Source organism: Somniosus microcephalus, chromosome 12, assembly GCF_052327205.1.
Source record: "Somniosus microcephalus isolate GS21.2 chromosome 12, FLI_Smic_1.0, whole genome shotgun sequence".
Taxonomy (NCBI): domain Eukaryota; kingdom Metazoa; phylum Chordata; class Chondrichthyes; order Squaliformes; family Somniosidae; genus Somniosus; species Somniosus microcephalus.
The window spans coordinates 67,696,611-67,713,000 of NC_140998.1; the positions used below are offsets into that span (position 1 = coordinate 67,696,611).

General features: G+C 42.9%; 1 protein-coding gene across 1 annotated transcript in view; it reads left to right on the forward strand.

Moving 5' to 3' along the window:
• Positions 1-7,956, forward strand: part of traf3 (TNF receptor-associated factor 3) — a 90,025-nt gene extending 82,069 nt beyond the window's left edge. Inside the window, exons 9-11 of the mRNA XM_086003021.1 lie at positions 3,432-3,572; positions 5,314-5,506; positions 5,939-7,956. Of these exons, the coding sequence (XP_085859147.1) occupies positions 3,432-3,572; positions 5,314-5,506; positions 5,939-6,510 (906 nt within the window). The 3' untranslated portion in view covers positions 6,511-7,956. The remainder of the gene's footprint in view (positions 1-3,431; positions 3,573-5,313; positions 5,507-5,938) is intronic.
• The last annotated feature ends 8,434 nt before the right edge of the window (positions 7,957-16,390 follow it).

Sequence of the window (16,390 nt, forward strand, 5' to 3'; positions counted from 1 at the left end):
GGGAGACGGCTGTTCCAATGTAAATTAATGCAAGTTGTGGTAAGCTGATGATTTAAAGGATTAAAAATGCGTATATTTGGTTTGGGTCCCAAAAGAAATGGTTAACTTCTTGAATACTGGGATGGATGAGCCAGTGTGACCAAATGTGTTTCTCATTGATGGGACATCGCGCAGTGGTCAGGTTGGAGGAATGGTTTACGTGCAAGGTTCTACTGTACTTATCCCTGCTAGAAATTCTAATATCGTAGCAAAAATGGGACTGCACACATTTTTGCCATAATAATGCTAAAAATATGCTGACACCATGTTGAAGAGGCTGTGCCGTTAAATCTTGGATGCTTCGTGCACCTCACTAAAAAGGGCTTTTACCATTCAAGCAATGATAATCTTTGGAGAAAATGTGGCCTCCTTTGCTATATAATGAACACGGTGCTTTATGTGGTTAGGTGGGTTGTTCAGTATCGATTTTTCTAGAGAATTTGGAACTAGGATACATTCCTCGGTGTCTGAGATTTGAAAGCAGGTTTGCACAGCATGACTGGATCTGGGAGTTTTAATCAGTAAAGGCAAAATGCTTTTAATGAGCTATTTCTTGCTTTGTTTGGAAGAAAGTTTTGGGGGAAAACCAACCAACATTTGCAAGTTTATCACCTTTATCACATTGGTAAAAGATAACCCCTGACTCTGAATGAAGGCTCCTTTGATTTTACAAGGTTGCAAAAGAAATGTTTCCAAGTCTAATCTGCACTAAGAAGCCCTAAATGCATTGGACATTTTAAAAATCCACATTTCAATAGGTGTGTTAACATCACCTGGGTATTGTTTTATGTAAAGTTCAGATTCTTATCTCAAATCAGTGATGGGTTTTGATTGGAACCTTTGTGGTGGTTAAGCTACAAGAAGCTGCCCAGTGTTTGATTGTGAATCTATTTTAATAATGCTTCTATTCAGAATTCACAATCCAAATGTTTTGACTGAGCCCACAAAGATGCACAATCTGTTTCTTTTTATTTTTAGGGCAGTGGCATAGATGCATTTTTTTGTAGGATCCTTTATTCTCCGTTTCCGTGGAAAACGTGGAATTTTCAGAAATTAGTCACATTTTCCTCCTGTTTTAAAATCTCGGCATTGGCTGAATGGTAGCGCACTCCCCTCAGAGTCGGAGGTCGTGGGTTCAAGCCCCATTCCACAGACTTGAGCAGAGAGCAGGCTGGCACCTCTAGCAGGTTGCAGTGTCAGAGGTGCCGTCTTTTGGATGAGATATTAAATCGAGGCCCCGTCTGCCTGCTCAGATACAAAGCAAGAACAAAAGCAAGACTTGCATTTATAGAGCTCCTTTCACAACCTCAGGATGTCCCACAGCTCTTTTTTCAAAAATACTTCATTGAATGTAATGTCGTTACTGTTGTAATGTAAGGAAATGCAGCAGCCAATTTGTGCACAGCACAGTTCCACAAACAGCAATGTGATAATGACCAGATAATCTGTTTTTTAGTGATGTTGGTTGAGGGATAAACATTGACCAGGACACCGGGACCAACTCCCCTACTTTTCGAACAGTGCCATGGGATCTTTTACGTCCATCTGGTTTAACGCCTCATGCAAAAGTCAGCACCTCTTACAGTTCAGCACTCTCTCAGTTCTGCACCGAAGTGTCAGCCTAGATTATATCCTCAAGTCTCTGGAGTGGGACTTCAGACAACCTTCTGCCTCAAAGGTTTACAGTGTAAATTGTTATATATATCGTAAAAGAGTCCACGGCACTATTCGAAGAAGAGCAGTGGTATTCTCCTGGTCAAGATTCACCCCTCAACCAACACTACCAAAAACAGATTAATTGGTCATTAATCTCATTGCCATTTGTGGAATCTTGTTGTGCGATAATTAGCTGCCACGTCTTATTGCATTGCAACAGTGACTAGCTGTCAAAAGAAGTACTTAATTGTGAAGCGCGTTAAAATGTATTGAGATCATAAATATAAATTCCTCCTTCCTGTGTTCAGACATATTTAGTAGGAAAGAGTTGGAGACAATCTTTCAGTTCTCTTGTCAAAATTTGTGTGGAAGCCATTAATGATAATTCTGCAGTATTTAGACTGGAAATTCAGAACAAAAATGGCTTTTCTCTATTTTGTCATTGACTGTCATTAGATGTGTCAAAAAAAATTCTGTTGATGCATATCTTGCTGTTTTTTTCCATGCACATTCCTTCCAATATACAGAAATTCCAATCTTTTGATCTCTGTCAGTCTTTATCCAATTTACTTTCCTTTTAATTTAATTTAATTAGAAACACAGTCAGTGGTTTTGTGATATGATAGGGCAACCTCAAATGATATTCTATTGGTAAGTTAATAACCCTCTGTTTTGGTAGCTGTAACTATGACGAGGAGAAGTTGTTTCTGTTGCTGTGCTGTTGGGTCTTTGATCTGCTTTGACTGTGCTGATTGTCATGTTCAAACCAAAAACCCAAAGGATGTTCAAAGTTCTCAGTTCTCATTAGGATGTTTCTGGGCATTGTTCCAGCTGTGAGCTACACTCTTCCTAAGTCTAGACATCTGAGGGCTAAAGAAAAAGCTTATGATCCACCCTTTCTTATTCATCTTAAATCTAAACTGGGATTCCTTCATTATGTGAGAGAGCATTAATGTTCACTGGTGATATTGAATTGTCCTTTTGTGAAGCATTATACTTTATCTAAATGATTGGCCTCTAACTCTGTTTTATACTCAATATTGAGCTGGACTAAATTAAACTGTAAAGTGTGTGTCACACATTGCTACTTCTAACTTAGCTGGGATTCAAATATGTTTTGTGGAGAAGATTTGAATCACTGCTTGGTTTTTGGCAGATTGGAGTGTAATTTCATTTTTTTAACATTCATTTGTTGTATAAAGACATGGGTTGATTGGATACAGTGTCCCAGGTATCAGACAAGTAGATCAACACATTTCGATCAAGATTATTCTTAAGGTACGAAAATTCAGGTGCCTCATTAGCTCCAGGAGAGTATTGGACTCCCAGTTAAATCCCAGCCAGCATCTGTTCCCCTCATCACCAAGTTATGAGTGTTTATCTCCCGAGAGAGAATTGCGAACTTGGTGACATCAGAATGCTTTCAAAAAGGAAAACCTGTCTGAAACAGTGCCAGCTCCCATCAGATGATCATGGTGTCTATAGAGAAGCCTAAGGCCCAGGTCATCCTACTCTCCCAGTGGAGTAAATGCCAGATGAGGGGGGAAATAGATAAAGCTGAAGTGTATATTGACTTCACATAAATGATTGATTTATTAATCTCAGCAAAATGTTAAAAGTATGAATCTTGATGTTCAGTATTGGGCATAAATCCATCTTCTCTTATGAAGAGATAAATATTGCTTGCTGATTTACAAGAGACTCCTTAGGAACAGCATTTTTTTGTCTTTTTACAGGTTTTCGAGCTTCAGAACAAATTGCAGGAAAAGTGTAAAACTGTTGATATTATGTCAGCTCAGATAAGCCACTTGGAGAAAGAACAAAATAAATTTGCACAGCTTGCAAGTAAGAATGAAAGTCGGCTCGGACACATGCAGGTAAGAACAATTAAAAAAAAAAACAAAAAAAAAAAACTTTTATGCTTGGCCTCAGCTGCTATGCTTCTTCCAGGTCTCTCTCTGCCCTTTGATCACCTTCTTATGTCTTTCTACATTTACTTGTATTTGCTCCGGTGAGCCCCTTCTCTTTCCTTCCTGCAGGATTTTTACAGGCCATTTTTCCTCTTTAATTTGTTTCACTTTAATTTTTTCCACATTTAATTTGTTTGTTAAATCATTTAGGGTCGCGTTTGTTTCATCTGAGCTTATTAATTTTGGGAATGTATTTATCCTGCATGCTCAGCATTATACCTCAAAAGGTGTTCCATTGTCTGTTAATGGTTGAACAACTTCCCCCTGTCTATTTGCTTTAGCTGCTCCCTAATTTTACTGAATTTCTAAATTTTATGTACCTGGCTCCTGGTCTTGGGTATTTCTGACTTTCAGATCATGTTAAACTTTATCCTGTGGTTGCTGTACCCCGAGGCATTATGACTTAACTTCAGTTTTGTGTACAATTTCTGGGTCTTTTATGAATACCAGATCAAGATGAGCATCGTCTTTCATGGCATCCTTGATATATTGGTTTTAAAAGCAGTCATACTTTACATTTACCAACTCTGGCTCTAAACTACTTGGGGTTTTCCCAGTTTACACAAGGTTGATTGAAAATTTCCATTAAAATAACTTTCCCGTTCTCTCATACCCTTCCTATCTCTTCAAATATTAAATTGTCTTCCTCCTTGTATTGACCTATGGTTTAAAGCATACTCATAGTGTTAGCTTGCAACTTTTTTGCAATAGAGGGGACTAACCAGTGTAGTTCAGTTTGTAGTTTTCTATCTCCCACAAGATCAACTTCATTTACCTCCCGGGAGTCCCTGACATACAGGGATACGCCATCTTCATTTAATCACTTTACATTTCCTAACCATTCTACACACCTTATTAATTTCCAGCCTCTGGATTCAACCATGTTTCGGATGTTCCCTACTGCCGCAACAGCCTTCAGTGTGTGTGTGTGTCCATAGTCGTCACCTGTTGACTGCCTATGATCTGTCTTGTCTGGAATCCAGTTTCCTCCCTGCTCTCGTCCCCATCTATCTAGTTTAAATGATTTTCTGTTGCTGCCCAAATGTTCTTCACAATTCTCTTTGTCCCTAGTACGATAGCAAAATACTGTGGATGCTGGAAATCCGAAATAACAACAGAAAATGCTGGAAAAACTCAGCAGGCCAGGCAACATCCATGGAGAGAGAAATAGTGTCAATGTTTCAGGTCGAAACGTCCTGATGAAGGGTTTCGACCTGAAACGTTGACTCTATTTCTCTCTCCACGGATGTTGCCTGGCCTGCTGAGTTTTTCCAGCATTTTCTGTTGTATTTTCTCTTTGTCCCTATTTGGTTTAAGGGTATCCCTTCTCTCCTGCACCAGTCCTGTTTTATAATGAATGGTCTCCCAGTTATTCATGAAGGTAGCATTTTGTTCTCCCACCATGCTACCAGGCACTTTTGCCTCCTCAATTTTCTTGGTGAACTCCCCTCCTTTCCCAAATATTGGAAATGTACCAGGGAACATTACTTTGCCTCCTCTATCTTCAAGTTTGGAGCTAATCCTCAATGATGTCGATTTTCGGTTAACTGGAATGCCGAGTCTTCCTGTTCAACGCAAAAAAAAAAAACACATCCTTCATATTGTCAAATTATGGCATTTAATTTGTTTTTTGTTTGTCTTTTTGTAGAAAATGTTAGCTAGTCAGACAGATAAACTGATGAATATTGATCAAGCATCACAACAGGCATACCAGAAACAGGAGGAGACTGTTCGAGAAGTGAAAACTGTGAAAGAATCTGTCGACCAGCTCCAAACCCGAATGAGACAGCTGGAACTGACTGGCAGAACTGCTGGGACAGGCACAGGAGCGGCTAGCATGAGTGAGTGGAGAACCATTGTTCCATTCCATTAGCTAATGTCACCTGTTGTCTAAACCTGTTGCTGAAATATAGAAGCAGCGCAAATAATGGAGAGTTCACAGCCTAGGGCCAATGTTTAGAGGAGTTATGCACTATAATTAAAATTGTTACAAATTTATTTGTTTAAAGGCTAGATATTGCCATGGCAATGGTTTCCTTACAGTAGCTTTTTAAATAAAAACACTTTTTTGATCTGTCTCCCTGATCTTGAACGAGCTATTATTTTATAATCTGGTCCCAAAATATTGTGCATGTTGTATAGCACAGTAAGGAGCCTATTCTTTTTATTAGAATCATGAATGTAAACAAGTTATGAAGTAAATAGATCATACTGCTGCAAAATTGCTTAGCTCAAATAAAAGCTTTAAATCTTAAAATATTTTCTTCTTGCAGCTGCAATAGATAACCAAGTAAAGAGGCACGACGGTCTACTCAGTGTCCACGATGTGCGGCTAGCAGATATGGACCTACGTTTTCAAGTGCTAGAAACAGCAAGCTACAATGGAAGACTGATTTGGAAGATCCGAGATTACACACGCCGAAAACAGGAGGCTGTTAGCGGAAAAACATTGTCCTTGTATAGCCAGCCATTTTACACAGGATATTTTGGCTACAAGATGTGTGCACGAGTTTACCTCAATGGAGATGGTATGGGCAAAGGAACTCACTTATCGCTGTTTTTTGTTGTTATGCGGGGAGAGTATGATGCACTGTTGCCGTGGCCCTTTAAACAGAAAGTAACATTGATGCTGTTAGACCAAGGACCGACGAATCGCCATTTAGGTGATGCCTTTAAACCAGATCCCAACAGCAGTAGTTTTAAGCAGCCAGTGGGAGAGATGAATATTGCTTCAGGCTGCCCGCTCTTTGTTGCACAGACTGTCTTGGAAAGTGGGACATATATTAAAGATGACACTATCTTCATTAAAGTAGTTGTTGATACCTCAGACTTGCCAGACCCATGACCCATTAATGTGTTAACCATGAGGGGAATAAAAATTGCAGAACAGGGTCTGCACCAGTGGAGTACAGCGTCGTTGATTTTCAACAGCAGGACATTCCTCCCAGCTGGTCACTGAGGGCTTGAGCGGTTCACCTGACCATCTGAAGGCCAAGGACTTTGCCTCTCACAACGAAAGAGATTGTACTGGAATGACACCGATAACCTTATAACACCAATATTTGGTGGTAATTGCTCATTCTGTGGGGTACATCAGGAGTGTTCTTAAATACATGCTGTTCTGAAATGACGACTGACAGCATTGACTGTCTATAATCAAACCCATAAGGGGAGTTGCAGCTGGAATCATGAAAAACACTAGCATGTTTTTTTGTTAGCATTACAATCTGGGTACTCTGTGCTACAACAATGTGACCAAAATGTGCTTTACATTCTTTCTTTTGTCTAGCTTCAAGTGAGTTGGGTTCAGATATGAGTTATGGTATAGGGAATCTCCAGAGTTGCAACAGTGTGACTCCAGGTCATTGTCTGCAAAATTCCCCAGTCATTTCTCCAGTTCCAATTAGTTGAGCTGCTGTTGCTTTAGGGGGAGGAGTGACAGCGAGGGAAGCCTGGTTGCAAGATGAGATTGAGTCAAACAGGTTCCTCCAGTTTCATGTATTCCTTTCTAGAAGTAAGATAGTCATTTAAAAAAGGCTTCGGATTGAATGAAAAATAAGAAAATATTTAGTTCAAGTTCGTGGAGTGATGACATCATCATTTCTTGGTGTGCTTATTCTGAACAAAGAACCTTGGAGGATAACCAGATCAGATTCTCAGTAATTCTAGGGTGAATGTGATACTAACTGGATGTTGCAGTGAAAGACAATGATATAATTTATCATGTAGTTTGGTATCAGCAAATTTCACCCGAAGAAAATAATCATATCTGGTTTGCCCCTTTTAGTAAGTCAATCAGTTATCAATGTAGTCTCCCTTGTCCCAGGAACAGAAAGATCTCCATGAAGAAATCCACAGGCAGGATAATTCCTTCATTCACCCCTTACAGCAGAAAACTCTCGTGGGGAGATGCATGGCCAGGGTAGTCTCCTTCCTCCTAAAAGGAGACATGTGTGACAGTATATAGAAAAATATTGAAACATATCCAAATGGTGTGATGACACGTAGTACAAGTTAGGATCACATTTATGGTGTGACTGGAATGGCAAGGCCACCTGACCATGAAGTCCATTTTCAAGGAGAATTGTCAGTAATCAGCCCTTCACAGTGGCCTTGTCTAGTTTGTACAGAAGTAGAACCATTTGAGTAGGGAGTGCACATTCAACTTGAATTCAGTTGTTTCCAAATGTATAACTAAAGATGTATTTTGTCCATTCTCCTCTGTCCTGCCATAGTGGCATGTGACTCAGGCCATGCTATATTCTCAAATAAATACAATTGATTCCCCTGATGGCTGGATTGGTAAATGCACTCCGTAATGTGGTATTAAGCCTTCAAACGGGGAAGGTTCCTGGGTCAATCCCTGGTCTGTGCTGAACTATCTGATTAGCAGTGCACAACAGTTGGCTTCAGTGTCTCCAGCCTGGAAAGGTAAAGGAATTAGCCACAGCTTCCACTCAAGATCATTTATCCAGTGATTCCTGCTGGAAAGTACTAATGTGAATGCACTTGGGTCATAGAAACATTGAAGATAGGAGCAGGAGTAGGCCATTTGGCCCCTCGAGCCTGCTCCGCCATTCAATGAGATCATGGCTGATCATCCAAATTCAGTACCCCGTTCCTGCCTTCTCTCCATATCCCTTGATCCCTTTAGCCTTAAGAAATATATCCAACTCCTTCTTGAATATATTTAATGAATTGGCCTCTACTGCCTTCTGTGGTAGAGAATTCCACAGGTTCACCACTCTCTGGGTGAAGAAATTCCTCCTAATTTCTGTCCTAAATGGCTTACCCCTTATCCTTAGACTGTGACCCCTGGTTCTGGACTCCCCGACCATCGGGAACATCCTTCCTGCATCTAGTCTGTCTAGTCCTGTTAGAATTTTATAAGTTTCAATGAGATCCCCTCTCATTCTTCTAAACTCTAGCGAGTATAAGCCCAATCGACCCAATCTCTCCTCATATGTCATTCCTGCCATCCCAGGTATCAGCCTGGTGAATCTTCGCTGCAGTCCCTCCATGGCAAGAACATCCTTCCTCAGATAAGGTGACCAAAACTGCACACAATACTCAAGATGTGGTCTCACCAAGGCCCTGTACAGCTGCAGCAAGACATCCTTGTTCCTGTACTCAAACCCTCTCGCTACGAAGGCCAACATACCATTTGCCTTCTTAACCGCCTGCTGCACCTGCATGCTTACCTTCAGGGTCTGAAGCCTTCCATGGTCAATTAGCTTGTTGAGTCTCGCTGCACAGGCTTCATAAAGAATGGCCGCTTGAGTAAGGGCTAGGAGCATATGTGGACCCATAGTCAGCATGAATCATTAACTTCAAGTGAGGAGAGAAGTTTTTTTTTTAATCCATTAATTTAATTATTGGGATGGCTCTTGAAATGAGGGTTGGCCATGAAGTCTGCAGGTATCATTCCAGTCCAATGATTGAAAATCTAGGCTGACACTCCAGTGCAGTACTGAGGGAGTGCTGCACTGTCGGAGGTGCCGTCTTTCGGAAGATTGGATTTACTCCTACTTGCAATTGTGTTGCTTTCAATCTCGCTTTACATAAGCATCCAAAAATGGGGACTTGTTTGATCCAGAATACCACTGTACCAAATTACTGCCTTGTTTATTGCAAATCTACCACCGAGCTGTGACTTTGTCACTGGTGTACAAGCCATGAAAAACTGGGTTTACGAATCTGCTGCCAGAGCAAGAAAGGCGGACCTAGTGCTGGAAGTGTAGGGAGCTGGGATTTAGCGCTGGAAGTGTAGGGAGCTGGGATTTAGCGCTGGAAGTGTAGGGAGCTGGGATTTAGTGCTGGGATTTAGCACTGGAAGTGTAAGGAGCTGGGATTTAGCACTGGAAGTGTAGGGAGCTGGAAATGAATGCTGGGATCCTAGAATTCAAGCTAAACAAGAAACCAAAAGAACCTTGTAAAGAATGAGCTGGCGAAACAGTGAAAGTGTCATGATGACCCAGAGTGTCACTACTGTCACTGCAATGTACCCCCTGGATATTGCGTTGACACCACAATCATTTCAAACCAGTTCAATAAATTATTTTGTTCGATTGTTCAGATCATTGCAATGTTTACCTTATAACTAATGTAACCTCAACTTTCGTTTTCATTTTATAGAAAATTATATTATTTAATGACTAGCAAGTTTATTGGCTGGGTGTGTGTGTGTTGATTTTTTAATTATTATTCACACTGGAAGGCACCAGTGATGTTACATTTTTGTAAGACCTTCTTTCCCTGTCTGTTTGTTGAAATCTTGGTTTCTTTGACCTCCTCTGTCACCACCGGTGGCTTTGAGACAACAACTGTTTGAGAACTGAAAGGTTTTATCATTTCTGAAGAAATGTCATTTCAATAAATACAGTCATACCTCAAAAGTAACCAATCATCTAAAAATAATAAATGTCATCCATTGTCTCTTGTAAGCATTACAACAACTACTAATTATATTTAGCACCTTTTAACGTAGTAAAACATCCCAAGGCCCTTCCCAGGCGCGTTATCAAACAAAATTGGCACCGAGCCACATAAGGAGATATTAGGGCAAAAAAGAGGTAGGTTTTAAGGAGTGTCTTCAAGGAGGAAAGAGAGGCAGAGAGGTTTAGGGAGGGAATTCCAGAGCTTAGGGCCCAGGCAGCTGAAGGCACGGGCGGCAATGGTGGAGCATTTAAAATCAGGGATGCAGAAGAGGTCAGAATTGGAGAAGCGCAGAGATCTTGGAGGGTTGTAGGGCTGGAGGTGGTTACAGAGATAGGAGCATGCAAATTTTAATATCGAGGCGTTGCTTAACCGGGAGCCAATGTAGGTCAATGAGCACAGGGCTGATGGGTGAGCAGGACTTGGTGTGAGTTAGGATACAGGCAGCAGAGTTTTGGATGACCTTAAGTTTATTCCATGTCAGCCGTGGCTCAGTGGGTAGCATCCTTGCCTCTGAGTCAGAAGGTTGTGGCTTCAAGCCCCACTCCAGAGACTTGAGCACAAAATCTAGGCTGACACTCCAGTGCACTAGTGAGGGAGTGCTGCACTGTTGGAGGTGCCGTCTTTCAGATGAGGCATTAAACTGAGGCCCCGTCTGCTCCCTCAGGTGGACGTAAAAGATCCCACAGCACTATTTCGAAGAAGAGCAAGGGAGTCATCCCTGGTGTCCTGGCCAATATTTATCCCTTAACCATTATCACTAAAAACAGATTATCTGGTCATTATCATATTGCTGTTCGTGGGAGCTTGCTGTGTGCAAATTGGCTGCAGTGTTTCCTATGTTACAACAGTGACTACTTTCAAAAGTACTTAATTGGCTTTGGGACATCCTGAGGTCGTGAAAGGCACTATATAAATGCATGTTTTTCTTTTTTATGGAGAGTGGAAGATGGGAGGCTGGCCAGGAGAGCATTGGAATAGTCAACTCCAGAGGTAACAAAGGCATGGATGAAGGTTTCAGCAGCAGATGAGCTGAGGCAGAGGTGGAGTCGGCCGATGTTATTGAAGTGCAAATAGGTGGTGTGGCTGGGGGGTCATTTCGGGGTCAAATACGATAAAGTTGCGAACAGTCTGATTCAGCCTCAAACAGTTACCAGGGAGTCGTTGGCTAGGGAGCGGAATTTGTGGCAGGGACCGAAGACAATAGCTTTGGCCTTCCCAATATTTGGAGAAAATTTCTGCTCATCCAGAATTGGATGACAGACAAGCAGTCTGGTGGAGGGGTTGAGAGAAGTGGTGGTGAGGTAGAGCTGGGTGTCGTCAGCATACGTGGAAACTGACGCTGTGTTATCGGATGATGTCGCCGAGGGGCAGCATGTAGATGAGAAAAAGGAAGGGGCCATGGATTGATCCTTGGGGGACACCAGAGGTAACGGTTCCGGGAGCGGGAAGAGAAGGCGTTGCAGGTGATTCTCTGGTTACAACTGGATAGATCAGAATGGAAGCAGGCGAGTGCAGCCCCACCCAGCTGGACAACTGGAGGAGGATGGTGTGGTCAACCATTTCAAAGGCTGCATTCAGGTCGAGAAGGATGAGGAGGGATAATTTACCATTGTCGCAATCACATAGGTTGTCATTTGTGACTTTGATAAGAGCTGTTTCGGTACTATGGCAGGGTGGAAACCTGATTGGAGGGATTCAAACATGGAGTTCTGGGAAAGATGGGCACGGATTTGGGAGGTGACAACACGTTCAAGAACTTTGGAGAGGAAAGGGAGGTTGGAGATGGGGTGGTAGTTTGCAAGGACGAGTGGGCCAGGGTTGTTCTTTTTTCAGGGAGAGGGGATGACAGCAGATTTGAAGGAGGGGGTGACAGTACCTGAGGAGAGAGAACAGTTAACAATATCAGCTTACATGGGGGCCAGGAAGGGAAGTTGAGTGATAAGCAGTTTAGTGGGAATAGGGTCGAGGGAGCAGGAGGTGGGTCTCATGGACAAGCTGAGCTCAGAGAGGGCATAAGTACACCGTAATCATTTTTAAAACCCACGTAAAATTAATTTCAAAGTGTTTGCCAGAAGTGAAATAAATGCAGATAAACAGAACTCTGGTACACAGTTCTATTATGTTCAAATCCAGAAGCAGAAAAATAATTAATCAAATTTTAAAATGTTACATGTTGTTGAGCTATTTTGGAATAAAGTGGCTTTACATCAAAATGTCAGAATCTGTGTCCTCTTGGTATTCCTTTTCTTTTTACAAACAGCAATGCCCCCATTATCAGATTAGCAGACTTTGTCTGAACGATGATTGATATTTTCACCGATATCACTAATTGAGATTGCAAAAGAAATATTAGGCACTATCGACTGCGAACCAAGCAGTATTCTCAATCGGGGTTCATCACAAGTTCTGCGAGTTTATAACTGTCCTGAATGCTGAGATGATAGACATAGTAAAAATTCTATTGTGGATCCAGTTTTTTTTAGAAAAGATGTACAGTGGAGTCATAAGTGCTTTTATTCTGTTTTGCTGGTGGATGCTGTAAACTCCGTGTGATCTATGTAGCTGATGTTCCTATTTGACGGATTAATAATCATGTGTAATTACTCCAGGCATTACGATAAAAAGCTGATTTCTGAGGAATAATAAGGTTAGCAATAATAGAATTTGAAACTACTAGGTGTTACCGAGCAATCTTGTAATCCAGTGTGCAGCCCAGGCACTTCATTCTCGCAGTTTAAGGAGGTTTAGGGACAGTTAAAATGGCTGAGGTTTCCAGGATATTAGACAGGATGGTGCTGCGCTTTTGAGCACTAGCACACAGTGCCACAGGGTGGGAGGATATAGATTTGATCCTCTACTTTGTTCTGAATTAGAAGCCTTGTTTTTTGGGAAATGCTGGGTGGAGGCTACGGCCTCTTGCTACCCATCCAGAATTGAATCAGAATTGAGTCATTAAAGATTTTTCTGCATTTGTCAAAATTCTGAATGTGAAGTCTGCTAGCTATTGCCTCCTAAACATATTGGCCTGGAGTTTCAGCTAGGTAGCACAATTCACCAAAACCTGTGCAAAAGACAGAGGAATTTCAAGCACAAACAACGTTCAGCGCAAATAGAGTTTCTGTGATCTTTTGCGCTGGTTTAAAAAAAGCATCGCGCTGATAGCCGGCCCAACCCACAAAACTGGCCACACCCCCAGATCAAATTAATCACCATGATGAGTTTCTGCTAATTGCGCCCATTTGTGGGCCTTCGAAGAGGCTCTTAAAATTAGGCTTTTTTTTTTACGGCAAGGGCACCAATAGGCACCTTTTTAAAAGCTTTTAAATATTTTTATAATTTGCTAAGAAACTGACTACTGTACACCAATGTAAGAACATAAGAAATAGGAGCAGGAGTAGGCCATTTGGCCCCTCGAGCCTGCTCCGCCATTCAGTGCGATCATGGCTGATCTGGTCTTGGCCTCAACTCCACTTTCCTGCCCACTCCCCATCACCCTGGACTCCCCTATAGTTCAAAAATCTGTCTATCTCCACCTTAAATATATTCAATGACCCAGCCTCCACAGCGGGATCTGGTAAGCATTGAGTCCACTGTCCTTGCCAGTTCTCTTTCAGTCTCTCCCAGTTAGTTTGACCTTATTCAGTAAGTATGTCCTCATGTTTTTTTTTCCAATATGTAACACCTTGCACTTACCTGTTTTGAATTTCATCAGCCATAGTTCTGTTCACCTGCAATTTTTGACTGGAATCTTCTTGGATGTTTCAGCAGATTTGACTGCCATCCACTCAGTGTTATTGCAAATGTGACCAACTCACAGTGTGGAGGATTTACATTCTCCACAGTGACTTTGAAGAGTACAGTGAATCACTGAAACATTCAGCGAGTGACACAAACATCATTAATAAATTAAATTCAAAGTCATATAAAGACCCAGATAATATGTAACATATTTACATATTATAGAAATATTTTCTCTATGGGCCTTATAGAATTAGTAACTCTAATGTAATTTAATAAAACTTAAATATTGTTACGATATGCAACTTTTAAAAATAATTTACTTGTAGACTGTGGCTGACTTTTGTAACTCTCATTGGCATGGACCAGATATAATACATTCTAGAATTCTTAAGGACATAAATGAGGCTCTGATTAATATTTTAGGAGCTCCATAAATGTAGGAATCATAATAGGCATGTGATCAGTTCCCCAATGTAGACTGGAAATACCCAGCTTCCACCACCTCCCCCCCAACCTCTGTTGACAGACTGTCTGTCGGGCATAAAGTCACGGGTAAGGCTGTATTTTCTGTTTACACTATTCATAAATTTTATAGAGTGCATAATAATATTATTACATTTGATAACACTAAGTTATGTGGCTGTGGTAAACCACTGTATTGTATATTGCCACCTCTGGGTGGCGCTGTGTATGGAGGCATGCCTCAGCTGACTCCACCCACCACTGTGTGGGTTTCGTTCAGACTTGTTCAGTCACTCACGAAGAAGCATGGTCTCTTCTTAGCTAATAAAAGCCTTATTCATCTCTTCTTTCGACTCATCATCTCTTCTTCGACTCATCACCTTTTATGAAGTAATTGATAAGCGTATCAATTTTATTAGCTAAAAGTTAAATGGCGACACCTGAGGAGCAACAACAGCAACGGATACAGCAGACATTGCTGAGAGCCCTCAGACCACCACGCCTGGACCTCGACCCTCAAGATGTGGGTGCATCAGCCAAGTTTGAACACTGGCTGAGCTGCTTTGAATCCTTCCTCGCAATCTCACAGGTTACAGAGGAGGATCACAAACTGAAAATTTTGACCGCCCAGGTGAGCCATCAAGTATATATGCTAATCCGGGACTCTAATACGTACGTGGCGGCCCTCGAGCTACTAAAAGGGCAATATACGCGCCCAGTGAACACAATTTACGCCCGACACCTCTTGGGATCCCGCAGGCAGCAACCGGGAGAATCGGTAGGGGCATTTGCACGGGCGCTACTGGCACTCTGCAGAGACTGCGATTGTAAAGCGGTAACGGCTGTGGAGCACGCGCAGGGACTCGCCTGTGATGCCTTCGTCAGGGGCCTCCAGTCAAACCACACCCGGCAGAGACTGCTAGAAAGCAAGGAACCCGACCTGAAGACGGCCATTGCCCTTGCGCTCTCGTTAGAGGAGGCCCACCGAAACCTCGAGGCATACCCCCGTAACGGCGCCGAGACATGGCAATCGAAACCGTGGGACACGGGACCGCCGCCCCCGGCACCAACCGCTGCAGCGACCCAACCGAGACAGCAGCCTCCGGTAAGAACTGCTTCGATGCCCAGTAACCAGGCCCAAAAATGCTATTTCTGTGGCCAGTTAAAACATCCCAGAGCGCACTGCCCAGCTAAGACAGCTACCTGCTCGGGCTGCGGGAAGAAAGGCCATTACGCTAACGCCTGCAAGGGGAAGCCAGCCAGCAGCGCAGCGTGCGGGCCGTGGGAGCAGCCATCTTATCCGCCATTTTGTGTACCCCCGGCCGCATGGCATCCGCCGCCATCGTATCCAACGCACTCAACCGCCATTTCGTCACCGGAACCGACCACCGTCTCGGCGGATGACTATAGTGACTCACTAAGCCACATACTGGCCTCCGTGACGCTGGATCAAGGCCACCCTCACCATCTATCCAGCTCCATGATGGATATCGCGGTAAACGGCCGCGCCACCAGTTGCCTGATCGACAGCGGGAGCACAGAGAGTTTCGTCCACCCCGACACGGTACGTAGCCACTCCCTCACGATTCTGCCAACGCACCATCGCATTTCTATGGCGTCCAAGTCCCAGTCAATGGACATCAGCGGCTACTGTGTGGTGACCCTGTCAGTAGGGGGCACTGAATATCAAAAATTTAAACTGCTAGTCCTGCCCCGTCTTTGCGCTGCCGTCCTGCTAGGGTTGGATTTTCAGTGCCACCTTAAGAGTGTCACACTAGCATACGGTGGACCCCTCCCCCCCACTCACAGTCTGCAACCAACAACTTTTAAATCGCCCGCTGCAAACCACCTGCAGCCTTTCCACATTAAAAGTCCCCCCCCCTCCCCTGTTCGCTAACCTCACCCGCGACTGTAAACCCATCGCTACCAAAAGCAGGCGGTACAGTGCCGGGGACAGAGCTTTTATCAGCTCTGAGGTGGAGCGGCTCTTGAAGGAGGGCATTATCGAAGGTAGCACTAGCCCCTGGCGAGCCCAGGTTGTAGTCGTTAAAACCACTGCAAAACGCCGCATGGTAATCGACTAC